Genomic DNA, 25,714 nt, shown 5'->3' with positions numbered 1-25,714 from the left:
TCCAGAGGCCTTCCGCCAATTAGAGAGTGCCGTCTGTTGTCATGGCAACCACCCAAGGACTTGGCATGGGGAGAAGTGGATCTGCAAGCCTACTTAGCAACCTGTCTAGGGGGTCGGGCAGGGGCTGTTGGCATCCTGCAGGCTGCCCTCTCTGACCCCGGCTGTTAGGGCCGGGTGGTTCAGGGAAGCCTGAGGAAGGCTGGGAACTAACCCAGGGCAAGGCTATGCTGTGGGGCTGGACAGGTGAATGCTGTGATCATCGCTGCTGGGAGGGGACGGAGGTGGGGAAGGGAGGATGCAACACATACCTCTGCAGACATCTGGCTGAGAGTTCACCTGACTTTTGCAAATGCTTGATTGGCTTTCATTCAATTCACAAGCCCGCTGTCAAGCTCACAGCCAGGCAAGGGAGTCAGTAATGAATCCTAGACCTCCAGGAGCCACAGTCTTGGGGGAATACAGGATGACTCAACAGATGAAGGTCAACACTAACTCGGGGCAGGGGGGCCTCCACTGAGTCTGGAAGGAACAGAGGTGGAGCTCAGGGAAGATGTGTGGGAAGGGCACATCCCAGAGAGGGAACAGCAGGTGCAAAGCCCCCAGGCTGTGGGTGACTGGGAGCTGTAAGGACTTGAGTGCCAAGTGGCATGGATAAGTGGGTAAACAAGCACCAGAGTTCCAATTTCCCGGAAGGCAGAGGGGAACTGCTGAAAATCCTATAGGATCAGATCTATGAATGACTGGCCTGGGATTGGATCTCAGGTCTTTTGAACCCTGCGCCAGCCTCCAAAGGGGCAGCCACAGGTCTGAGACGTCAGAACTTCATTCTCTTCATGCACATCGCAAATGACGGGGTTCACCCCAGGACCCAACATCTCAGGAGAACCTCAAGCCTGGTGATCAGGGAAGACTTCGTGGAGGAGGTGGGCTGGGAGCTAACAGAGCCGGAAGAATACAGGAAAGCTGGAGTAGGGGGCTGAACCTGGCACAGTTGGGGACATGGGGAAGAGACAGCTTAGGGTGAAGCTGCCAGGAACAGGAAGGCCAAGTTTGGGGGCCACAATGAGGACTGGCATTGTCCAGCCGAGGAGCAGCTCCTGGAAGGTTTGAGCTGAGAACACTGGGATGCATCTGGGCCTGAGAGGCGTTCCCCTGGCAGTGAGGCCTGGAAAGGGGAGAGCTCTGATGGGGAGCATGGGCTCTGGAGTCAGACAGCCAGGGTCACGTCCTGCCCTACACCCTCCTGGCTCTGTGGCTCTGGGCAAGTTACCCAACCTCTCTGGGCTCTGGCTTCTACATTGTGAAAAGGAGCTTCTGTGAACACCCCTTCTTGGCATCATTGTGCTTTGTGAGCAGATGACGGAGGGCTCAGCTCAGTGCATGTCTTGGGGTAGAGAGCTCACTGTGTCCAGAGGAGGCTGAGGTCGAATTGAGAAGCAGCAACAGCGATCTCTACCAGACTCACCTGTGGCTGGAAGATACCCCAGGCAGCTCCTGGAGAGCCCAGAGCCAGGGAGAAGGGGACACGCAGGGGCAAGAGTGTGTGCACAGTGCACAGTGGGGTACTGCAGAGGAAGCCTGGGCAGAATCAGAGCAGAGAGCAGCACGCACCAGCTGGACCTGCCTGAGCAGACACAGGGGTTCTCCCCGCATTCCACATTCATTCAGCAAGGGCAGGAGCGCCTCTGCGGGCCAGGGTGGGCCAGGGGTAGACAAGACAGAAGGGCCCCCGACCCTGCTGAGGGGGTGTCCCAGCTGGCCTGTCAGATGCCAGGTGCTTTGCTGCCGGAGCGCATGTGAACGTGTGAGTGCGTGTGGGCATGGGGGGCGGTGAATGTGAACTTGCTTGGTGACGGTGGCATGATTGTGTGCAAGTACGTGTGGGCAGGTGTGTCTGCACGTTTGTGGGTGAGTCTGGGTGTGCAGGTGTATGTGCCAGTGTGGGGGGTGTGCTGGATGTGTGTGAGTGAGCCGTGGGCCTGGGGAGTGATTGCATGTGTGAACACGTGTCAGTGTGTGGGTGTGGACACATGTATGCTAGTATGTGGGAGTGGGCCAGGATGTGAGGGGGTGTCTACACCTCCACAGTCTCAGACAGACACGTTCTCTGTGTGGGGGTATGCGTGCATATGTGTGTAGTGCATGTGTGTGCCTGCATGTGTATGCATGCATGTGTGTGCGTGTGTGTGCACATGTATATGTAGGTATATATCATCGCCCTTGGTATCCATGGGTTCCACATCTGCAGAGTCAACCAACCTCAGATTGAAAATATTCTTAAAAAACAATAAAAATAGCAAACAACAATAAAAATTAATACAAATAAAATAATACAATATTTTATTTATACAAATAAAAGAATACAGCATAGCATTGTGTTAGGCATTACAAATCACCAAGAGATGATTTTAAGCAAATGGGAGGATGTGCACAGGCTACATGCAAATACCACGTAATTTTATTTAACAACCTGAGCATTTGAGGATTTGGGGATTTGAGAAGGGTCCCAGGACCAATCTCACATGAATAGTAAGGGATGCGTATGTGTTTGCCTATGTGTGTGTTTGTGTGTGTGTTTGCATGTGTCTGTGTCTGTGTTTGTGCGTGTGCATGCATGTACACGTTTAAGCCATGAACTGAGTCTGCCAGACCCCATGCCAGGCACATCACAGGCGTGGCCTCCTTGACCCCAGAGCCTTTGTATGTGATCATCTCCCTCACTTTGTACAGAAGGAAACGAGGCTTAGAGAAGACACTTCCGCAAGGCCTACTGGCTCTTTCGTGGCTGGGCCTCAGGACCCAAGCCTGCCTGCTCTGGAGTTCTCTGTGCTTTTGATCCTGTCCCCATTTCACCTATACCAGGAGCTGGGGGTGAGCTCAGACTCTGCCCGAAGTGCTGTGACCCCAGCACCCTCCTCACAGCTGCTGGAACAGCCACTGCCCTCTGGTTTTGGGGGCACTGTCCTGTGGGATGCATCTGGCTTTGGGGGTGCTGCCCTCTGGGATGTGGGTCTGACTGTCCCCTCCCCAATTCTCTTTTCCCCCTCAGGCCAAGCTTGGTGGTGAGATCCTGGACTACAGGGACTTGGCAGCCCTTCCTAAAAATAAGGCCATCTATGACATCGACCGCCCCGACATGATCTCCTACTCACCTTACATCAGCCACTCTACAGGGGATAGGCAGAGCTACGGCGAGGTATGTACCCTGCCCGCATGGCCCTGGACACCTGTGCCCCCAAGTGCTGCCCTGCAGGACAGGCGTCATCCCTAGCGTGTGTCCCATGGGGCCAGAGCCACTTCCATCTTCACCACTCACCCGCATGCTCAGCCTCTTCACGCTCATCAGAGAGCCACTTGCATGTCCTAGTTCAGTAATGCCCAAGGCACTGTGGCCCCAAAGCTGCCGTTGCTGAAGGAGTGAGCCTGGAATGCCTCCTTAACTGGAGCAGAAAGTAGGAAGCATGCTGATTTGTAGCAAAGATGACAGCAACTCAGTGAAAATCTCCTAATTTTCTGAAGTATTAGATTGTTTTCATAAAGCATGAGATGCATTTCCTCTGTAGAAGACTCTTGGCTCTTGCCACTCTCACTGCCATGGTTCTGCCCCATGCTCCTCTGCCCCGTGAATTCATGAGCCAATGTGACCGACCTGGTTGAACCGCAGATTATTTCTTTCCTGGCACGCCTGTGGACGGCGTTCCTTACTCCTCAGAGGTTTCTTATTTAGAGCTGCTCTGTCCATTTCCTGTGGAATGCATTGTTGGTTTTTGCTTTTCCTCTTGTGGTTCTGAGGTTTCAACATGACCGTGGCTGCCTGGGGTAGGAGGAGGCTTTACCAGGCTGTTGGCCCGAGTGCGTGTGCTTTTGACATGCGTGCCACCAGGCATAGGGCTCCCCGGGATGGGGAAGCTCAGTCCTCTCAAACACGTTTCCCTTGGGCCTTCTCGTTTTGAGACTTCAACAAGGGCCTCTAGGGAAGCAAGAGCTGAGACTCCAGGGCAGCACGTTTGATGTGGATGGTGTGGGGCGAGAAAGTCACGGCTGCTGGGTGCACCTGCCGAGCTCAAGGGCTGTGCAGGGAGGGTAAGAAGAGCTCAGGGCTGGCAGGTGCCCTCCTGACTTGCTTCTGTCCCTGGGGATCACGGAATTTGAGGATGTGGGTGACAAGGCCCACTGACAATGAGAGGAACCAATAGGGGGAGCTGAGGGAGGGCATCCCGACCCGCACCCACCTGCACCCACCTACCAGCCACATACCTGCACCCACCTTTCTGCACCCACCTACCAGCCACATACCTGCACCCACCTGCACCCACCCACCACCCACCCACCTACCACCCACCTACCTGTACCCACCCACATGCACCTATCTACCTGTACCCACCTGCACCCACCTACCACCCACCCACCACCCTCCCACCCACTTGCACCTACCTACCACCACCTGCCACCCACCTACCTGTACCCACCTACACCCACCTACCACACACCTACACCCACCTACCTGCACTCACCTGCACCCACCCACTGCACCCACCTGTACCCACCTACTCTGCCCAGGCTGGGTGTGGGCTTTATGGTCCAACATCTGGTCTGCACCTGGACCAGGCACTGGAAGACAGTCCGTGAGAACTCGCAACTTGGCCATAGGGTTGAGACCCAAATCCAGTCCCTTCTTCCCTGCAAAGACCACAGGACGTGCTGGCTGTTTTCTCAGCACATCCTGGCGCTCTCTCTGGGGCATGTGATTCAAGCCTAGAGGACTGGTCTCGTGCTCCTCCTCCACCTCCTGACAGCCTTGGGGCATCGGGCACACCCCTTCCTGGTTTGAGTGCGTGTGTCCCTGCAGGAGGTCTCTGTGGCCATGAAGGCCCATATGCAGAGGTGGTGTGTGTGGGAGTGGGCTGGTATCACTGCCTGTCCTGCTCCCAGGGGTCTCATGGTGTGACCAGGACACAGCCTCCAGGCCCAAGTGGACATGGGCCCTTAGCTGTTGTCACTGAGGTTTCTTTCAGCCTCTGTGGGGCTGCATCCCTCAAATGGCAGGACATGTGTGAACCATGGATGATCCTAACCCCACGACGTGTCCCCAGAAAGCAGAGAAGGGGCAGGAAGGGAGGGGCTGTGACTTGGGAGTCACCCTCTCCCTCTGGGGAGACCTGGGTTGGCCTCCCCGCTCTGCTAAACCCTGGCACCTGTGTGTAAGCTTCTGCTCTCAGCCATAAAGTGCCACCCCATGGGGCCTGCCTCGGCAGGTGGGCAGGGCCGGGTGCCTGGGTCAGGTGTGTCCCTACAGAGCTTCCTCTATGCCGATGGCCAGGGGCAGCCTGAGGGTTTTCCCTCGATTCCATCATTTCACCCATAGCCTTTAGCTTCCCACCTGCCATGGCACAGGGCCTGTAGCAGCCTCCCGGAGGCCGTCGAGTTATTGCTCTGTAATAACCGTGGTTCCTGTGAACAGAGTGCTCCCCGCTCTGCCGTGGGAACAGTATTCTCTTTCCCACTGCTTGCTCACCTCACAAGGGCTGTGCTCTTTCTGGGCCCCTCACTGAACATACGTGCAGGTGGTGGTGGATGGGGTGACAGCCTGGGGAGACGGGTCGGCCTACTGTCTAGGTCCCCAGGGCCCGCACGGCAGAGCCAGCTCCAACCCAAAGGCTCCTGATCGCCCTCTGTCTCTGCTGCGTACCTTTTCTCTCTTGTCCAGAGAAAACCGAGGTGATGGGCCCTCAGGATGTTGCTGCCCGTGCCCTGAGCCAGGGTCTTCCTTTTGGGAAAATACGTCTCCGTGGAGAACAGTGGGACATGGGGGTGGCCAGGTGGAGACAAGCTCTGGGCTCATTGGCACGAAATCAGCTTCCCCGGGGGCTTCTTTCTCTGGGAAGAATTCACCATGTTTCTCCAAACAGAAGGTTCTGAAGCCCTGTCTTGTGTCTCTTGGGGTAGAGATTTTTTCCTGTGTGGAGGATCAGGGCTCTGTGTGGGTGTTTGCGCCTGTGTTGCCTGCCAGTCACGGAACTGCCCTCTCCCTCTCTGCCTGGCGCCAGCACTAACGGCCACTTTGTGTGTTGTGTCCACAGTCCCCTCAGTTGCTCTCGCCAACGCCGACCGAGGTAACCACCACCCTCTCGCCTGCCCCCGCTTGCCGTGGCGCTGCCGCCCAGGTTATAAACATAACCGCCCAGCTGGACCCCCGGGAAGGGCCTCCTTGGTGGTTCTTCACCATGGGGCCCCGGGCCACGGCCCTGGTGACGTGGGGCATCCTCCTGGCTGCTGGCTATTTTTATGATCACACCGCACCTGCATGCCTCCCCCGTGTGTCTGCCAGCCCTGCGGATGTGGCCGCCTGGGATGCGGGTCTCCCCTAAGCAGATCGTGGTCTGGGCTGTGGCTTCCTTTAGGGGAAAATTCAGGAGCCTGGCTGAGCCTGGGAGCGCTTTCTGCCTCCTGCCCCTCCACGTGGGATGTATGGGAAGCACCCAGTCCTCGTGGAGAAACACTGGACATGTCTCTCTACAAAAGAGCTTTTACTGTTAGTGGTCTAGCTTTTTTTTTTCTGTTTGTCAAAATGAATCAGTGACATAGACAGCTGCCAATCAGACTGCAGTCGGTGTGGCCGCACAGGTGGCCGCAGCAGAAACATGTCATGGTAGTCAGGAACAGAGAGCCCAGGCGGCAGCCGTGCTCTTCCTCTGTGCTCTTCCCCTGTGCTTGGTGCCGTTGTAAACATTTTATAGGCTGGGCGTGGTGGCTCACACCTGTAATCCCAGCACTTTGGGAGGCCAAGGTGAGCAGATCACCTGAGGTCAGGAGTTCGAGACCAGCCTGGCCAAAACATAGTGAAACCCCGTCTCCACTAAAAATACAAAAATTACCCAGGCGTGGTGACACGTGCCTGTAATCCCAGCTACTTAGGAGGCTGAGCCAGGAGAATTGCTTGAACCCAGGAGACAGAGGTTGCAGTGAGATGAGATCACACCACTGCATTCCAGCCTGAGTGACAGAGCAAGACTCCGTCTCAAAACAAAAAAATTATATTTATTCATCCCCCACCATGACCCCCAGAGGCAAGTTCTGTGATTTTCCCGTTTACCGCAGAGAAACTGAGGCACAGGGAAGTCACATAACCTTTCCAGGGTCACGCACTATGAGGTGCAGGAGGATTTCAGCCCAGCGGGTGGCTCAGAGCCTGTGCTCACCCACTGGGCTCTCCAGCCTCCTGCCCCAGACAGCCTGCCCCACAGGAGCTGTGACGACCGTGGTACCTGGGTGCTATTTCCCTAGGGCAGTGATTCCTATGTACCGGTGACTTTTGATGCCCCAGGCCTGGGGCCGGGCATCGTTTCATCTCCTCATTTACCTGCACAGGGAACCCCTGAGGGAGGGATGTCAGCTCCCCTTCCAGATGAGGTGAAGGGTCTGCCTGACACAGAGCACACTCCTGGGAAGAGCCTGGTCTCCCTGCAGAGGTCCCTGTCTCGGGCTGTACCCCAGGGTGGGGCACAAAAGCACGCACACTTGCTCAGTGGGAGGCTGCACAGCCATGCACAGCCTGCAGGCTTCTGGTCCAGAGGTGGTCACTGTGGTCACAGGACCTCGGCCACCCTCATCGGGACTTGCCTGCTTCCTGCCTTCCCTGCTCACAGCCAGGATTCCCAATCCAGCCCTTAGGAGTGGTCTGAGGCTGAGTTCCTCCCCAGCTCCTGACAGCTTTGGAGAACTGGAATCTTCTGCAGAGCCCCCTGCCTGGCTTCTCTGCTTGACTCCTTAACCTGTCCCCATAGACACAGCGCTGGGTGATGGTAGAGGAACAGGGCGAGTGTGGGCCTTGGTGGTGCTGTTCTGCTGGAAGAACACAGCCAGCAGCAGCTGGGCATCAAACCCTCGGATCCAGGGATGTGACGGCCAAACACACAATGGGCCACTTGCACCTAGCTGCTGAACCTGCATGTAGCTGGCAAGCCCTGAGTCCAGGCTGAACAAGGGGCCAGGACACCTGTAAGGTGGACAGGGCTGTGCAGAGGACACGCAGGGTAGAGACAGGGCACTAGCCGGCCCGAGAGAGTATGCCCGTGGCTGGGGTTAGACAGTCGCCAAAGGGTGCAGGGCAAAGCCCAGGTAGGAACCTAGCATGAGGGCTGGCCTGAGCGCATGGAGGTGGCGCACTAGGCAGCTGTTAGGGACCGCACACCTTGGGGTGGGAGATATGCTCCAACAGGCCAGGGGAGCCAGGGCCCAGACCAGGAATTCCTTTGCTCATCACAGTGCTGGCCTTGAGGGCAAAACAGCAGCATCTACCCTGCACCAGGACACTGGGCTGGGCCATGTAATGACCCAGGCCAGCATGCCAAGCTGTGGTGGGCCAGGCAGCCTGCTGTCCCCCCTGCCATGGTGCCACACCACCCCACACCACCTGCCTCCCACTCTGCCTGCTGCAAACAGCTGCTCCTGCTTGGATGAAGTCTGCCATGTCATTGCTTGTGGGTTTGACTCAACTGGGCTTCCCGGCCTGGGGTGGAGTACCTTTCTATCTCCAAATGTGCCTCCAGGGCCGTTAGAGCCCCCAGTTCACATGTGAGAAGCCCCATCAGGACTAGGGGAGTCTCTGTGGTTCTCACACTGTGTTCTAAGAGCTGGGTGCTGGCAAGGGTCAGGCCGGAGGAGACCTGGAGGATGGAGCTGGAGCCCCGACCTGCAGCAGGGGAAGATAGGGGATCCTCGCCAGTGGGTCCCTGTACCACACCCTGTGGCAAGGATCCAGCAGGCACAGCGGGGACTGTGTCTGCACCACACCAGCCCCACTTGGCTCTTCAGACCTGCCCTGACAGGTGCAGGCGATTCCCACATGGGGCCATGTTGAGTCATCCACTGGGTCAGGAGGGCAAACACCAAATGGTGTGGGGAGATGGCTGGACAAGGGGTGGGCAGTGCTCCCAGCTGGGATGTTCACAAGCTGCATCTTCCCTCCAGGGGGATCAGGATGACCGGTCCTACAAGCAGTGCCGGACCTCCAGCCCGAGCTCCACTGGGTCGGTCAGCCTCGGGCGCTACACCCCGACTTCACGGTCACCACAGCACTACAGCCGTCCAGGTACTTGGCCCCCTGGTTCCTCTGAGCCCCCAGGATGCTGTCCTTCTCCTTGTTTTGTTTTGTTTTTCTTTTATAAGTGGCCTTTTTGTTATGCAACTGGAGACATGATGGAAATGGGTGGGACTGTCAACAGGTGGGTGGCTGAGAACCTGTTCATTTAGTGGCATAAAGAAAAGGACCTCCTCGTACCTTGGGGCGAGGTGAGCTGCAGAAGCTGCCCTGTGGGTTAGTGGAGCCCTCTGTGGAGCACACATCCTGGGGAGCACACACTGAGCACTTCCATTCCAGCTAATGATTTAGTGGCAAGAGATGTCAGGACGATAAGACAGCACATGCGTTAGGAGAGCAGACGTCGGCCGGCTGCAAACTCGTGTGGGTCTCAGAAGACTTGAGCTGGGAAAACAAAGTCAGTGATGGAAAAATTAAGCCCATTAACATTTCACCTGTGGCTAGGTTGGTCACCCAGTGACAGCTGTCCTCATGGGAGAATGGGCGAGAGGCCCCCGCCAGTCAGGAGAGAGCCCCAAGGCAGGTCCTCTCCACATGGATCACCTCATCCCCTGCCTGGCGCCCGGCTGTGTATCAATCCCTGTAGCTGTGAAACTCCTCAACCCCCTGAGCGTGTCAAAGCCACAACAGGGACGCTCCACACAGACGCTGCCTTTTGAGGGATTTTTCCAAGCTGCTTCCTTCCTGGCCAGCTGCTGCATGGCTCCATTTATACATCCATGGACTATGGCTCTTATTTTTGCAGCCTTTGTGGAAAAATCAAAACTCATTCATTTGCGAAGTTATTTCCATTGACTCCTTGCAATGCGCCTGGTACCTTCTGCTCAATAAATGTTGAGAAAGTGAGTAAAGGAGTGAGTGCATGAGTGAGTGAGTGAATGAGTGCATGAATGAGTGAATTAGTGAGTGAATGAATAAGTGAGCAAGTGAATGAATGAATGAGTGAACAAGTGAATGAGTCAGTGAGTGAATGAGTGATTGAATGAGTGAGCAAATAAGGGAATGAGTGAGTGAGTGAATGAGTGATTGAATGAGTGAGTGAGCAAATGAGTGAATGAATGAATTGATGAGTGAATGAATCAATGAGTGAATGAGTCAGTGAGTAAATAAGTGATTGAATGAGTGAGTGAGCAAATAAGGGAATGAGTGAGTGAGTGAATGAGTGATTGAATGAGTAAGTGAGCAAGCAAGGGAGTGAGTGAATGAATGACTGAGTGAATGAGTGAGTGAAGAAATGAGTGAGTGAGCGAGCAGGTGAGTTAAAGGCAATCAACTTTATTGAGCTCCTCGTCCTAAGGGCCCTTTGCTGGCTCAACTGCCATAGCACAAGGACAGCCTGGGCTTGTTGACTGCACTTGGCCCGGGCTAACCCGAGAGCCAAGCTTGCATCTTGCCGGGCAAGTCCGGTGAGGATATCTGGTGGCAGGGCACTCCCTGAACTGCTCTCCAGCTGAGTCCTTGATCCCCAGGAGACCCCCAGTGCTAAGCGACAGGCCTGGCTGGGGACCCAACCGCCCCAGGGAACCCCGGCCCAAGGCTCCTATGCAGCAGCCTGGGCCTCTGCCTGGGCCTCTGAGGCCCGGTTTCCTCGCTCCGTACCTGGAAGAGAGTGGTCTAAAACGTGTTTGGTGACCCCCTTCAGGTGCAAAAAGGTGTGCATTCCTCGAGAGAGGAAGCAACAGTGTTCCTAGCAGGGTGGGGATGAGGAATATGTGTGGCTTTGCACCAGCCAGCCCAGGTTGACTCTGACTTGCTCTCTGTTACCCCGTAGCTGGTACTGTGAGTGTGGGTACCAGTAGCTGCCTCTCCCTGTCCCAACACCCAAGCCCTACATCCGTGTTCAGACATCATTACATCCCCTACTTCCGAGGTAAGGCGCGCAGTGCTGTGGGCTGTGGGTGCTCACGGGTGTCCAGGCCTGGCGTCTATGTGCTCGCTGTCCGTGTCCGCCGCATGGCTTCACCGGAGCCCCTGTTTCATGCCCTGTGCCCCTCACTGTGTGTGTCTTGTGCGTCTGGCTCTGTGTGTCCGTGTGCAAATGTTCCTGGAAGGAAAACTTAGGTACCTTGTTACATAAAGGAACAGAAGGGAGAGAGGGCTTGGAAAGCTCCAGGAAGAGGGGACCAGGGTTCCTGCACACCCACCCACAGGCTTTGTCTTCGGAACCCTCACCCAAGTCACCACCTCTGATTTCATACATCAGCCAGGGGCACAGGTGCTCTCAGGGTTTGTGTTCAGGAGCGGAAGCTGCGCTGTACAGAGGGCCCTGACTCTTCCGTAGCCCCAGGCTCCTGGGGCCCAGGGCAGGGTTCAAACCCAGTGTGGCTCCACCTCTCGGCTCTTCCAGGTGTGGATGAGCCATCCACATCCCTGCACGGGCACCCACATGCAGGTCCCACAGGGAAACGGCCACGCTCATGTTTTCCTGTATGCTGTGGACTAAAAAATGCATCCCCCACACTCGTAGGTTGGAGCCCTAATCCCTGACATGACTATATCTGTAGAGGGGGCCCTTTAAAGAAGTGATCAGTTAAATGAGGTCCTTGGGGTGGTCCAGATCCCACAGAACTGATGTCTTTATGAGAAGAGAAGAGACGCCAGAGCTCGCTCCCTGTCCGCACACGCTCAGGTAAAAGACCACTGCAGACACGCACACTCAGATAAAAGACCACTGCAGACACACAGACTCAGATAAAAGACCACTGCAGACACACACACTCAGGTAAAAGGCCACTGCAGACACGCACACTCAGATAAAACACCACTGTAGACATGCACACTCAGATAAAAGACCACTGCAGACACGCACACTCAGATAAAAGACCACTGCAGACACACATACTGAAATAAAAGGCCACTGCAGACTCGCACACTCAGGTAAAAGGCCACTGCAGACACACACACTGAAATAAAAGGCCACTGCAGACACACACACGGAAATAAAAGGCCACTGCTGACACAGTGCTGTCTGCAAGCCAGGAAAAACAGTCTCAGGAGAAGCCACACCCTGCCAGAGATGTCCAGCCTGCAGTGCTGTGAGGGGAAATATGCCTGTTGTTGAAGCCACGCAGGCTGTGGTATTTTGTTACACAGCCCCAGCTGACCAGCGCACCACAGAGAGACACTCAGAGCATTAGAGGAGGCAGCGACTATGTTCTCACCAATTCCCCAAGCAATGCAATAATTCCCCATCCTGAGCAGCTGCTGAGGGGGAATGTCTGGAAAAACCTCCCAGGCCACAGGGAGTGAGAAGGTGGGGCAGGCAGCTGGACCCTCCATCATTGGATGCTCACCAAATGGGGTTCATTCGAACCCCACGTCTCTGTGTATCCCATCATCATTGCTCTGGGCAGGCCCCATGGCCTACTGAGAAGAGAGTTCCTGGCCATTGATGGACATGGCCATCCTCATTTTTCTGGGGACCTGTCCCTACAGCTTTGGGATGATCTGACTCCTTTGAGAAGAAGCAAAGTCCTCAGCCAGATGCAATGGCTCATACCTATAATCCCACTGCTTTGAGAGGCCAGAGCAGGAGAATCACTTGAGGCCAGGAGTTTAAGACCAGCCTGGGAAACCTAGTGAGACCCCTTGTCCGAAAAAAAAAAAAAAAAAAAAAAATCCAGGCATGGTGGTGCATGCCTGTAATCCCAACTCCTTGGGAGGCTGAGGCGGGAGGATCGCTTCAGCCCAGGAGTGTGAAGCCACAGTGAGCTATGATCGTGCCACTGCACGCCAGCCTGGGCAACAGAGCAAGACCCTGTCTCAGACAACAACCAACAAACAAAAGAAGCAAAGCCAGAAAGGGCACCTCCCCAGCGCAGGAGCATGGCCAGCAGGGCTTTGTTGTGTGTGGTCCATGGCAGTCGTGTGGCAGGGGGGACTCCCAAAACCCAGAGTGAATCCAGCCATTTGGGTGAGTCATATAGCAGGTCGCCCCAGGAGATACCGCTGCTCCTGTTGCTCTGTGCCAGGAGGCCCTGGACACCTGGCTCTCCTCCTACCTTCAGCCCTCCTTCTGGTGTGGCTGTCCCAACTGTGGGTCCCTGAGAGGGGCATGGCCAGAGCCGAGGGCAGGCTCACCCCACTTCCCAGGCAGCCCGTGTGAGCAGCCTCTGTGGGGCCTAGAGCCAGAGCCAGCCCTGGTAACCCTCCCCTACCTGCCCCGTCCTGAGTGTCCACCATCTAATTCTTATACTTCAGGGTGAGGAAGGCCCAGGACAGGCCCCCTGGGGAGCAGCCCCCTCCTCAGCTCCCCAGACAGCTAAGGAGAGAAGCCAAGGACTGGCAGCCCCCTCCCCTTCCTTCCACGCCTTGTAGCAGAAGAGTTTGGAGGCTGCCCACCTACCCACCCCACCACCACAATGTGGCTCCAAAGCCATCTACGCCACAGCCCCTCCAAGGGCATCTCCTGGGGCCAAGAGGCACCATCCCTTTGAGACCTCCCCTGGGTGGGGCCAGGTTTTTGCCTCTTTGATGCCCATCTCTGCCCTGGTTCCCCCGGCCACATTGCCTGCCAGTGCCCTTCATTCAGAAATCACACGAGGCCAGGCGTGGTGGCTCACACCTGTAATCCCAGCACTTTGGAAGGTCAAGGTGGGTGGATCACCTGAGGTCAGGAGTTTGAGACCAGCCTGGCGAACATGGTGAAACCACATCTCTACTAGAAATAAAAAAAAAAAAAAAAAAAAAAATAGCCAGGCATGGTGGCACACCTGTAGTCCCAGCTATTAGGGAGTCTGAGGCGGGAGGATTGCTTGAACCCAGGAGGCGGAGGTTGCAGTGAGCTGAGACTGAGCCACCGCACTCCAGCCTGGGCAACAGAGTGAGAGTACATCTCAAAAAAAAAAAGAAAAAGAAAAAAGAAAAATCACACAAAGCCGCCTGACCTCCCGTCTGCTGTCCAATGTGGGGGAGCCTGGCACCCCCATGCTCTGCCCCTACTCAACTCCCCTGGCTGTCCGTGACCTTGGGAACACCCACTCTCTTTCCAGAATGTACTCCTGAGGGAACTGAGGCTCAGAAAAAAGCCACTGGCCAAAACCCAGAGTGGCCCTCAAAGCTCCTTCTGGCAGAGCCCACAGTCAGGCTTCTACCCGGGGCTCCATTCACAAGTGTGTTCACCCTCAGGTCCTGGGTCGACCTCGGAGGCCACACGAAGGCGCCTGTCCTCCTCTGCAGCCATGGGCTCCACTGTGTCCCAGCCTAGGAGCTCCTGGTGGCAGCCCCCGGGAGTCAGCTGGACACCAGGCAGTGTCGCCTGCCCTCTGGGAAAGCCCTTCCTGTTTGCTCCACGGGCTCCTCTGGCATCTCTGGCCCCTCTCAGTGGACATTTCCCTCAGGACAGCACTGTAGGGGGGCGGCTCCCCGAGGCAAGGCCCGGCCCCACCCCCACCAAATGCTGGCAGGCTCCCACCCCCGGCACACCTTCCCACCAAGACTCAGCTTCCAGAGAGGTGCTGGCCACAGCCGTGGGCATTTTTGTGTGAATTTCAGTTCCTGGCGGGTCCCCTGTGGGGGAGCTGGCAGCAGGGACAGGCAGGTGCAGGCTGGGAGGGGAGTTGGTGCTGCTGAGGCCGCTGGCCAGGCAGCCTCCATGCGCTGAGCAGTGGGCCCACTCTGAACCCCTGGCCTGAGAAGGAAGGAGGGAGGGGCCCTGGGATGGAGCCTCAGGTCTGGCCCCCACCCTCCACTGCCCGGATCCCGGCAGCACCTCTTCATCGTGCTGAGCGGCCATTCCCTCAGCTGCAAAAGGGCCTCATCCCTGAAGCATCGTCCTCAGGGTGATTGTGGTTAAGGACCCAGGATGTGGCTGTGCATTGCAGCATGGGCGTCATCTTACCCGGCCTGCCCGTGGCTGCCAGCTGGCCTCTCTGTGGCGTCACCTGGAGGAGGCTCCACAGGAACCCGCTGAGCCAGCACCAGGGACATGCTGGGCCACTGGGAGCACCAAGATGAAGGATGTGGCATTGGATTGTAAACTACAGTATAATAGCAAGAGCGGTCAGTCCACACGGATCTACATAAATGTTGAGTAAACAAATAAATGGAGAGAAAGCGAGATCTCCCACACAGAGGAATTCCAAATAACGTGAGCAGATGCCTTGTCCGCCAGGAGGGGGTTGAAACTCCCACTCCTGACGTGTGGACAAGCGTGGGCTGCACAGAGTGGCTCCTTCCCGAGAGCGCCATGTGGGAGGGGAGAGAAGGAGCAAGTCCACCCTGGAGAATCCTGACGAGGATGACCCGGTCAGCAAGGCCGCCACGGTCAGTGATCCACTCTGCTGACAGCAGGTGCCCTTGATAGGACGTGGTGAGGACACTTCACCTCATGGGCTTCCTTCCCAACCCCGTAAGCCCGGTATCTCCATGAGAGAACATCAGGCAAAATCCCTCAGCAGCCCTCCGCAAAACTGCCAGAGTCCTCAAACACAAGGAACGTCTGCTCTGCAAAAGGTCGCAACCGAGAGGAGCCTCGGGAGACGTGCCAACAAAACATCATGTTTCCAGGGTGGGACCCTGGAGCAGACGAACATCAGGTGACACCCAGGGAAACCCGAATCCTATGTGGCATGCAGGTGGCACCAATCTTCGGGCATGCCCTAGTGATGGGAGAGGGGACGGCAGGGATGCTGGCCGGGGAGGGGACGGGAGCACCCTGGACTACCTGAAGCTGTTCCAAGTGAAACATTTACTGAAATTTTTAAAAAGATGGAAGAGGAGAGGAGGAGGAGGAAGAGGAAAAAGTAGAGAAGGAAGAGGAGGAGGAGGAGGAGGAGAAAGGAAAAAGTGGAGGAGGAAGAGGAGAAGGAAGACTTTTCAAAAGGGCTGAGGCTGCTCCTCTCCTAACAGGGACCATCCCAGGTTAAAGGATGCTGACACACCCCCTCTGGAGCATATCAGAAGCCCCGTAGGATGTGAGCCTGGCAGCACAGTGCTCCAGGTGGAAGCTGGCAATGCATTTTGTTCCAACGAAGCCTCACAGGGAGCAGGCAGGCATGAGTGCAGAGGAGGCAGAGGTCCTTGTAGACCGAGTCCTTCCAGAGGGCTGAGCAGAGGAGGCAGAGCCTGAACCTGGACCCAGGAAGGGTCTGGACAGGTGGGAAGCCCTGGAGAGGACACTCATCGAGGGGTGGGGTGCTGGGAGGGAGGGACCGAGGCGGCAGGACTCGGGCTGGTGTTAGAGGGCCCCGGGGGGCAGAAGTGAAGTGGGCCACCATGGCTGTGTCCCCAGCTTCCCTGCAGCCTCAGGCCCCTCCAAACATCTGATGAAAGCTGATGAGTCTCCAGACCCTCCTCAAATAGACATGCACATGTGTCCACAGACTCCGGTTTGAAACTTCAGGGGATGCTGCCCTGTGGCTGGGAACCGGGGAGGGACAGGTACCCTGTGATGTGTTAGATCCTCAGCCCACTGAGTGGGGGCCGAGACAGATCAGGAGCCATGATTCCAGATGGGAAGAAACGAGCCGTTCCTGGCCTGCCAGGTCCACGGACTGTGCCAAGAGCACATGCAGCTTAGAGATGGTGCCAGAAGCAAACCATCTTCCTCTGTTCAGTTCGTATGGGTGCAGTTTTTAAAACCCGCCCTGTTTTGCTGCTACTGGGGATGGGTCTAGCACAGCCATAGTCGGTAGGAGGGACCCACGATGTCCTTTCCCGGCATGTTGAGTCCAGTCTCCCTGCTGTGAGGCCCCTGCTGCCACTGGGAGGTGCAGGAGTCCACTGTGGAGAAACCTGACGAGCATGACCCGACCACCAAGGGTGCCACGGCCAGCAAGGGCACCTGTAGAGCCGACTGAGAACAGTTTCCATGCTGTTCTGGAGGGAGGTCGCTAAGGGAAGAGCGGTTATCTGATGCTCCATCAGCATTGACAGGCAGAATCAGCACCCATGCCCAGGCATGAGAAAATGCTCAATTAGAGTCTGCAGTCCCTTCTATGGCATCAGCCTAGCTGGGGCCACCCTGCTCCTAGGTGACCTCCCGCAGCACACAGCCCACCACCAGGCAAGAGTCCCCCATGGGTCAGCGACTGTTGAGCCCTCCTCATGAGTCCACTGCGGGGTTCCTGGCCAGTCCACCTCCAGGCCCAGTACACCACTCACCCACTGCAGAAGTTCCGTTTCTGTTTCATTTCTATGTCACCGCAGGGTCCCGCTGCTCTGAAAGGCTGTGCAGTTTGAGGGAACGTTCTCAGGTCAAGAGCGCCTTTCCCCTTGCAGCCGGTTGCCTAGTGCTGAGGAGGTTTCCTGGGGCTGGCGGGCGGGAGGAACGGGGCCTTGGAGTGTCTTCTGCAGTGAGCGTACACCTTCTCATCACAAGCGTTCAATACCCTGCATCTGTCTGTCAACTCATTCCCCAAACAGGTGTGGGGGGAGGGGCATTACCCAGGTCACCTCAGCCCTCTGGATGCGTGGCTTGATAATCCAACCTTGTTCACAAAACAGAATTATAGTTCCAGGTGATCTCAGCAATTGAAGCGCGGTCAGAGGATGCTTTCCATTTAATCTGCCAAAAACGAGTTGTATTTAAGAATGTGGCCAGGGCACGGTGGCTCACGCTTGTCATCCCAGCACCTTGGGAGGTAGAGGTGGGCAGATTTCTTGAGTCCAGGTGTTCAAGACCAGCCTGGGCAACATGGCAAAACCCCATCTTTACAAAATTTAAAAAATTAGCCAGACGCGGTGGCACACACCTGTGGTCCCAGCGACTTGGGAGGCCAAGGCGGGAGGATGGCTTGAGCCCAGGAGGTGGAACCTGCACCCTGCAGAGCCATGATCATGCCACTACACTCCAGCCTGGGTGACACAGTGAGACCCTGTCCCCCCAAAAAAAAAATGTGGTAATGGATAGATACTATTGTTTTCTTCTGCAGGTGGAAAAATTTTACTCAATGGCTTTTAAGGATAATTTTGATCATTTTAGTGCTTTAATCCTATTCTGAATGGCTAATTTGTAGATTCTCAAGGAAAACAGCATGTTTATATACAGGGATAATTAGGAAGAGGGGCCTTTGTTTTGGCGAATTTGCGGTTGGCTGGATTCAAACACCAGCCAGGACGCAGGGGTGCAGATGGAGTGAGCCCCCTAAGGCGTTCTGAGTTCACCGCCCAGCCCTGTGCCCTCAGCAGTGTCGCTCCTCTGCCTTGGGACCCTGGACAGAGTTCAACTCAGGGTTGGATCAGCAAGTCCACGGACACAGTCTGGGAATGTGGATGAGGCCCACACTCGCTCCCCTGGGCAGGGGGTCTGGGCCGCTCCACCGGACAGGAGAGATGGGGCTCGCTGCCAATAAGCTTTTCATGCTTGAAATCTTCTACTTTGCTTTCCCGTTTCCCCTTCTGTCTGCTGCCTTTGCCCTTCCGTCTGGAGGCAGTGAAAGTGGCCGGAGCACCCCCAGCCTCTCCGTGCTCTCTGACAGCAAGCCGCCCCCCTCCACCTACCAGCAGGCGCCTCGCCACTTCCACGTCCCAGGTAGGCTGGCTCCGGGACACACCGGCTGGGCTCCTCACACCCAGCGTCTGACCACACCCAAACTGTCAGCTTGCCTTGGCTCAGCAGGTGCCAGACGACACTCCAGGCTCCTCCACTGCTCCCCAGACACTGAGATTCTTTAAAACCATCAGACGGGTTTTCACAACCCCAAACCGATGTGCATTTGAGTTTCTTCCAAAGTCCCACCAACGGCAGGGAGACACGCTTGTCCTCCTGGGAATGGGGGGAAGGAAAAGGGCTGTCTGAGCTGGCTGCACTTCCCGGGGGGCCACAAGCTTCCTGGCTGCTGCCCCATCCCCTGCAGATGGAGGTGGCATCTGGAATCAGGGAGGCTTGATCTGGGGCCTGGGTGTCTGTCACTTGTTGGGTGCCAGTTCCTGCCTGGTGATTCTAAATCTGGGTGAGTGCTTGTTGCTTACAAAAAGCTGTAGAACAGAAACCATCACAACTTGCTGCTTACCCTCCTGTTCTCTCCTTTTTTTTTTTTTCTTTCTTCTTCCCCAGACACTGGCGTAAAAGATAACATCTATAGGAAACCCCCTATCTACAGACAGCATGGTATGGTTGGATTCTTCCCGCTGCTGTGGTTTGCCCCGCATGCCTGTCAATACCCATCTGCTTCTGAATGCATCCTTTTGTTGTGTTCTGATAAATGCAGTGAAGGCACCACCAAGGCCCTTAGCAGTCTGACTATTAAATGCAAATTCACTAGCAGCCTCCTGAGAGTCCTCTTCTTATAAATTATGATGAAGGGTATGTCTGAGTAAGGACACTTCTGTGTGTTATGACGCCGAGGCTAATGCACATCAGCCAGGGCTTGGGATGGGGGTTTGTAGCCAAGAGCCTGGTGGTGGCGCCTTCAGTTATGCAGCCAGAGTGACTTTAGCCAAGATGGTGAGAGACAGAGGCTTCTCGAACCGCAATCTGATCCAGGCCTGATCTTTGGAATACAGAACAAATGTGAATCACTCGTTTATTCCTTAGGGAGACGTTAGTCTTGTGTTTTGAGAATTTCTGATGATGGGATGGGTGACCTTGCCTTCAGTTACAGAGATTTCTTGCATAGGCAAATAGGGGCTGATGCCCGGCTCTGCTCCACGTGAACCTGCCTGGGAGGTGTGCAGGGAGCAGTTTGCTTGGGCCATGGAGCAGGAATCAGGGCCACATCATCTCCCCTCTCTTTCCTTCTGGAATTTCTCGGTGATTGACAGCAGGTTGCTTCACCATCCTGAGCCTCGGTTTACTCATCTGCAAAACACGACCCATCCCCTCCACCCCACCCTTTCCACAGGCTGACTGTGGGAACTTCATGGGATACTGAATGTGGAAGTGCACTCTAAACTGTAAAGTGCCGTGCACATGATGGGAACGGTTATCAAGTCACTGGCGATGGGAAAAGGCATTTCCATATTAAACGTTCTTGTCCAGATGTACCTAAAGCAAACAGCCACATCCCATATTGACAACTGGATGGACACTTTTAGACGGAATCTTATAGAAAGTGTTTCCTGTGACTTGCCGACAAATCAGTGATCAGGTTATACAAACTTTTAAAATATTTTCTCCATCGTGGCCATAGGTCCTGTACTTTGTGCATCTTTTCCTCTTCCCGAGAAAGAAAGAAGTAATGAAATCTCTTGAGTTTCCAGAAATGATGACTTCTACCATTGCCTTTCCACCAGAGAAGCGTAGAGCATAAACCTCCAAGAGGGATAGGAGCGGGATGGGCTGGATGGACTCTAGGGCCCTTAGAAATTGTCCAGACCAGCTCCCTTGGGTTACAAGTGGGGAAACTAAGGCCTGGCCGAAAGAAGGAGCAGCCACAGTAAGTGACTGGCTTTCCATCATGGCACCCGGCCTGACCAGCCTGCCTGGAGGGCTGTGTGTTCTGTGCTGGTGGGGCCACAAGATTGGGATTGACTACCTTGACCTTTTATTAACCCCCCCCTTTGTCTCAGATTGGTGCCTTAAAATGTGTGATTAACACGTGCAGGACAGGAGGGGGTCTGCCCCTTAGAAAGGGGAAGAGAGCAAACCAGGTTATGAAATTGCTCATTGCCATCCAACAGACCCAGGTCTAAGACAAAGAGCTTCGACCTCAGTCCTTTAACTGAACCATCCAGTGGGGAGATTAGATTTTACTGTCTCCAGTGAACGTCTTTGTGCTTTTTTTTTTTTTTTTTTTTTTTTTTTGAGATGGAGTCTTGCTTTGTCATCAGGCTGGAGTGCAGTGGCATGATCTTGGCTCACTACAACCTCAGCCTCCTGGGTTCAAGTGATTCTCCTGCCTCAGCTTCCTGAGTACCTGGGACTACAGGCGCCCGCCACCATGCCCAGCTATTTTTTTTTCTTTTTGTATTTTTAGTAGAGATGGGCTTCACCATGTTGGCCAGGAAGGTCTCAATCTCTTGTGCTGTGATTACAGGGGTGAGCCACTGTGCCTGGCCATCTTTGTGCATTTTTAAAAATCGGGCTATGCATCATTCTCCTATCCAAAGGCAAATGAATTCCTCTTTGATTAAACCCTGAGCAATGACCAAAACTCTTTAATTCCAAAATTTTGCTATAAGCCGGGCGTGGTGGCTCATGCCTGTAATCCCAGCATTTTGTGAGGCAGAGGCAGGCGGATTGCCTGAGCTCAGGAGTTGGAGACCAGCCTGGGCAACATGGTGAAGCCCCATCTCTATAAAAAAACAAAAAAAAAAAAAAAAAAAAAAGCCCGGTGTGACAGTGTGCGCCTGTAGTCCCGGTTACTTGGGAGGCTGAGACAGGAGAATGGCTTGAACCCAGGAGGCAGAGGTTGCAGTGAGCAGGAGATTGTGCCACCGCACTCCAGCCTGGGTGACAGAGGGAAACTCCCTCTAAAAAAAATTAATAAAAATTTTTAAAAAGGGAAGGAGGAACACAAGACAGGCAAGAATAGAGCACCTCACTGGACAGTCGGGAATGGACATGAAGCAGGGCTAGTTGTGTGAGGGCCTGGGAGGAGGCGGCGCAGGGGGCCTCCCACCCACCAGTGTGTCATCTGCTCAAGGGCTGAACTTTCAGGAAGTTTAACAGGTCAGGTATAAATGTGCACATTTTTGTGTTTCCATGCACCATCTAGGGTCATTCATGGTATTAAACCCAGTTACTTTTAGGAATGTCGACCTAAAAAACAAACCGGAGAAAAGTATCTCCAAATATGTTGAGTGTATGGAAAAGAGGATTGTAATCTGAGATGCATGGCTGTGGCAAGCCATATGCGCACCCGAAGAGGAGCAGGTAAAGGGAAGCTCTTCTTAGCAAAAGCCTTTCAAATAAGCTGTCTAGAAACAGAGTTCATCGGCTGCAGAGGCTCGAGGCCGGAGCCAGGCTCCGTTCGTTGGTGGAGACCCCATCACTGGGCAGGTATTCTTTGGGGAGCATCTTATCTCAGTTGCTGCAGTCCTTGAGAAGGGATTTCTGGTGAGGTTATTGTGGAAAGTCCTCAAGACAGTCTTTATCTCCAGCATGCAGGCAGGAGATGTCCTGCCTCATGGCTTCCCGGCTCTAGCTTGTCTGGTCTGACAAAAAGTGATTTCATCCTGGGACCTGCAACCCTCCCAGGAGGCAGACCCAGTGCAAACCACAGCCCCTGGCTTCCAGCTACATCGTGGGGAGCTTCCTTTCTCAGAATCTGCCTCCCCCGGAAAATGGGACTCAAGGCCATATAGCCCATGGGGCTTTGAGGAAGTTTCAGGGAGATGACACGCGACACTTGGCACTGGGCAGAGACCTTCTGTTGATCGATCCCCTCAGGAGAGGGAAGCTGTGTGTAGTTTAAAATGAATTCATGAGTGACCAGGTGCAGTGGCTCACGCCTGTAATCCCAGCACTTTGGGAGGCCAAAGCAGGTGGATCACCTGAGGTCAGGAGTTTGAGACCAGCCTGGCCAACATGGCAAAACCCCATCTCTACTAAAAATACAAAAATTAGCCTGGCATGGTGGTGCATGCCTGTAATCCCAGCTACTTGGGAGGCTGAGGCAGGAGAATTGCTTGAACCCAGGAGGCAGAAGTTGCAGTGAGCTGAGATCGCACCACTGCACTCCAGCCTGGGCAACAGAGTGAGACTCCATCTCAAAAAAAAAAAAAAAAAAAGAAAGAAAAGAAAAGAAATCACCTCTTATAACAGATAAGAATAGTAGCTTTACAATAGTCTCGTATCTGATTTGAACTTACAGAATTGAGGAAGTATAGTGGTGGTTTTATCATCTATTTGCTATATAAAATTTAGGAAAATATGCACAAAAGATGAACAATTCAAAAATAAAAATAAAAAATAAGATAAAATGAATTCATGAGGGAAAAATGATGGCTCCCCAACATTTCCCAGTAAGTTCGACTCTCCAGATGCAGGGACAGTCCTCATAGTTCACCAGATTTGCTGTTGCATTGCTAAGCAAACGTCAGCCACCAGATGGCAGTGCAGCTCTCTACTCATCCCTCAACACACACCTCCCGCCACTTGCCCGGCAAATGGGGGCTGTCACTCCTGCCCACCCAAAGCTGACAGTGGAAGTGACCCCACGGGGCATGCGTTGTTCCCCATGTCTTTCTGCCCTGGTTTAAAGCAGGAATTAATCACTCCTTGTGGTGTCTGTCTGGGATTCCAAATTCTAGTGGGGTTGAGTTTCATTTTGGTTTTGGGTCCTTTTTGACCCAAAATGGTGGAGTCTCATTTTGGTTTGGGGACCGGCGGGATGGGGAGGAAAGGCAGGCTGTGTCCAGAGGGAGGATTGCACTGGGAAGCCCCTGCTGAGGCTCCCTAGGGGAACCAGGGAGTAGGAACTCAGCCTCTCCCTAGAGGGTTCCTCATGGCCAATGTATGCCAGGGCTCAGAAGGAACTGTCTGTGTGATACAAAAGACACGCTAGCCTCTCCTTCTGCAGTGCAGAGAATGCAGAGAGGCCATCCTAGAAAGGTGGAAGACGGGCCGGGCACGGTGGCTCACGCCTGTAATCCCAGCACTTTGGGAGGCCGAGGTGAATGGATTACCTGAAGTCAGGCATTTGAGACCAGCCTGGTCAACATGGGGAAACCCCATCTCTACTAAAAATACCAAAATTAGCTGGGCCTGGTGGTGGGCACCTGTAATCCCAGCTACTTGGGAGTCTGAAGTACGAGAGTTGCTTGAACCTGGGAGGCGGAGGTTGCAGTGAGCTGAGATCGTGCCATTGCACCCTAGCCTGGGTGACAGAAGGAAACTCCATCTGAAAAAAAGAAAAAAAAAAAAAGAAGAAAAGGAGAAAGGGAGGGAGGCAAAGGCGTTGGCTGGGGCCGAGACTCCAGGCCCCCTTTCCTCATCCTCTGGAGTCTTTTTCCATCCTGACATCAACCAGGGAGCAGAGGTTCTTATTCTGACTCAAGAGCGGAGAAACCCCAGCGTGGAGGGATTTAAGTGACTTTTTCATTAGTTTGTCCAAGGGATGTTTTTCAAGCATCCACCCCACTATGTGCTAGGCTGTGTCCCAGTGCTGGGGATACATGGGTGACCCTGCATTGCCCCGATCATGTGGAGCTGAGATTCTAGTGGATTTGCGACAGCCAGACAGGTGAGGGGTTAAGCAAGGTTTCTAGTTTCCAGTGCCCATGCTCTGGGCCCCGCCCACACGCTCACTCACATACACACACATTCTCTCCTTCCCTCTGCCTCTCTCTCTCCCTCTCAATGTCATTTCGATTCAATGTGAATTGTAGAGATAGAGATTATTCTGAGAAGAACAGAAAAAAATCCTGTTGATGGGTCTACTCCTTGGAGGCTGAGGCTGGAAGACACAGGAGAGGACAAATCCTCAAAACCTCCTGCAGAGCTATTCAAAGTCCCAGGAGTGGAGAGGACGTCTCTCTGGAGAGGACATCTCTCTCTGGCCTAAGGGGTGAAGCCCCAAGCACCTTCCCCAGTTGCTATCAGCTCCTTCCCTTGCCAGAGAGAGCACCTGCTGGGGTGCCCCCTGGTCCTGGCTCCTGACTGCCAGAGTCCCAGACTTGCCTCAGACTCTTGCAATCTCAGGAATGATTCTGCACTGGAGGCAGAGAAAACTGGTGAGGAGCATGGCAGAGACCGCTTGCCGGCTGCAGAGCCTTGGCTGGCACCCCTGGCACGGTGGTGGAACAGCCCCCACACCCCTGCTGGCCCCCTGGACATGGGCAAGAGATCCTTGGAGGTTAGAGCTGTCTGTGTGTTGATACCAGCAAAGAGGGAGCTGGTAGGGCCCTCCCTGGGCCCCCAGCTGGTAGGGCCCTTGGAAATACAGGGCCCCTGTGCCATGTCCATCTCACTTCCTCCGTGCACCTGAGGCTGCAGGTTGGCACGTTGGTCACCGAAGGGAGTGCAGAGACTCATCAGATGCAGCCCCTTCCCTGGAAGTATCTCTCTTCAGCTGCTCCGTAGGGAAGTGGATTTGTACAAGACACAGGAAGCAAAGTTGGTGGCGGTGCAGCCCTGAGTCTGAAAATTTACACATCTGACATGGAGGACAAAGTGGCTCCAGCTCTGGCTTCAGGGTCAGATAGACAAGGTTCCAGTTACCAGCTATGTGGCCTTAGGCTCCGGCCCTCAGTCTCCTCATCTGTAAATGAGGTTCATAGTATCTATTATTATCTGTTGACATTCTTTACAAATGTTTACCCAAGGGCCGGGCACAGTGACTCACACCTGTAATCCCAGCACTTTGCGAGACTGAGGCAGGTGGATCGTCTGAGGTCGGGAGTTCAAGACCAGCCTGACCAACATGGCGAAACCCTGTCTCAACTGAAAATACAAAAAGTTAGCCGGGTGTGGTGGCGGGCATCTGTAATCCCAGCTACTCGGGAGGCTGAGGTAGGAGAATCGCTTGAACCCTGGAGACAGAGGCTGCAGTGAGCCAAGATTGTGCCATTGCACTCCAGCCTGGTTGACAGAGTGAGAATCTATCTCAAAAAAACAAAGGAAAAATGTTTATCCAGACCACAATATAGTGCTTATCTGATGAGCAGGTATTCAGTAAGTGCTTACCACATGCATGTTCTCAGGGAAGTGCCTCTGTGTTGACTTTGCTCCTCCCATCAAAGCTCTTGGTATGTATAGAAACCTTCTCATCCACCTCTACCTCGACTTTA

The 25,714-nt window shown here is 54.5% G+C and overlaps 1 protein-coding gene across 1 annotated transcript in view; it reads left to right on the top strand.

The window, feature by feature from the left end:
• Window positions 1–25,714, top strand: part of LOC111538969 (actin-binding LIM protein 2) — an 89,893-nt gene that overhangs the window by 11,828 nt on the left and 52,351 nt on the right. The window contains exons 4-7 of the mRNA XM_026448278.2: window positions 3,050–3,196; window positions 6,081–6,113; window positions 8,971–9,091; window positions 19,098–19,151. Of these exons, the coding sequence (XP_026304063.1) occupies window positions 3,050–3,196; window positions 6,081–6,113; window positions 8,971–9,091; window positions 19,098–19,151 (355 nt within the window). The remainder of the gene's footprint in view (window positions 1–3,049; window positions 3,197–6,080; window positions 6,114–8,970; window positions 9,092–19,097; window positions 19,152–25,714) is intronic.

Source organism: Piliocolobus tephrosceles, chromosome 3, assembly GCF_002776525.5.
Source record: "Piliocolobus tephrosceles isolate RC106 chromosome 3, ASM277652v3, whole genome shotgun sequence".
Classification (NCBI taxonomy): Eukaryota; Metazoa; Chordata; class Mammalia; order Primates; family Cercopithecidae; genus Piliocolobus; species Piliocolobus tephrosceles.
The sequence above is the reverse complement of the archived record's forward strand: the minus strand, read 5'-3'. Positions and strand labels throughout refer to the sequence as shown.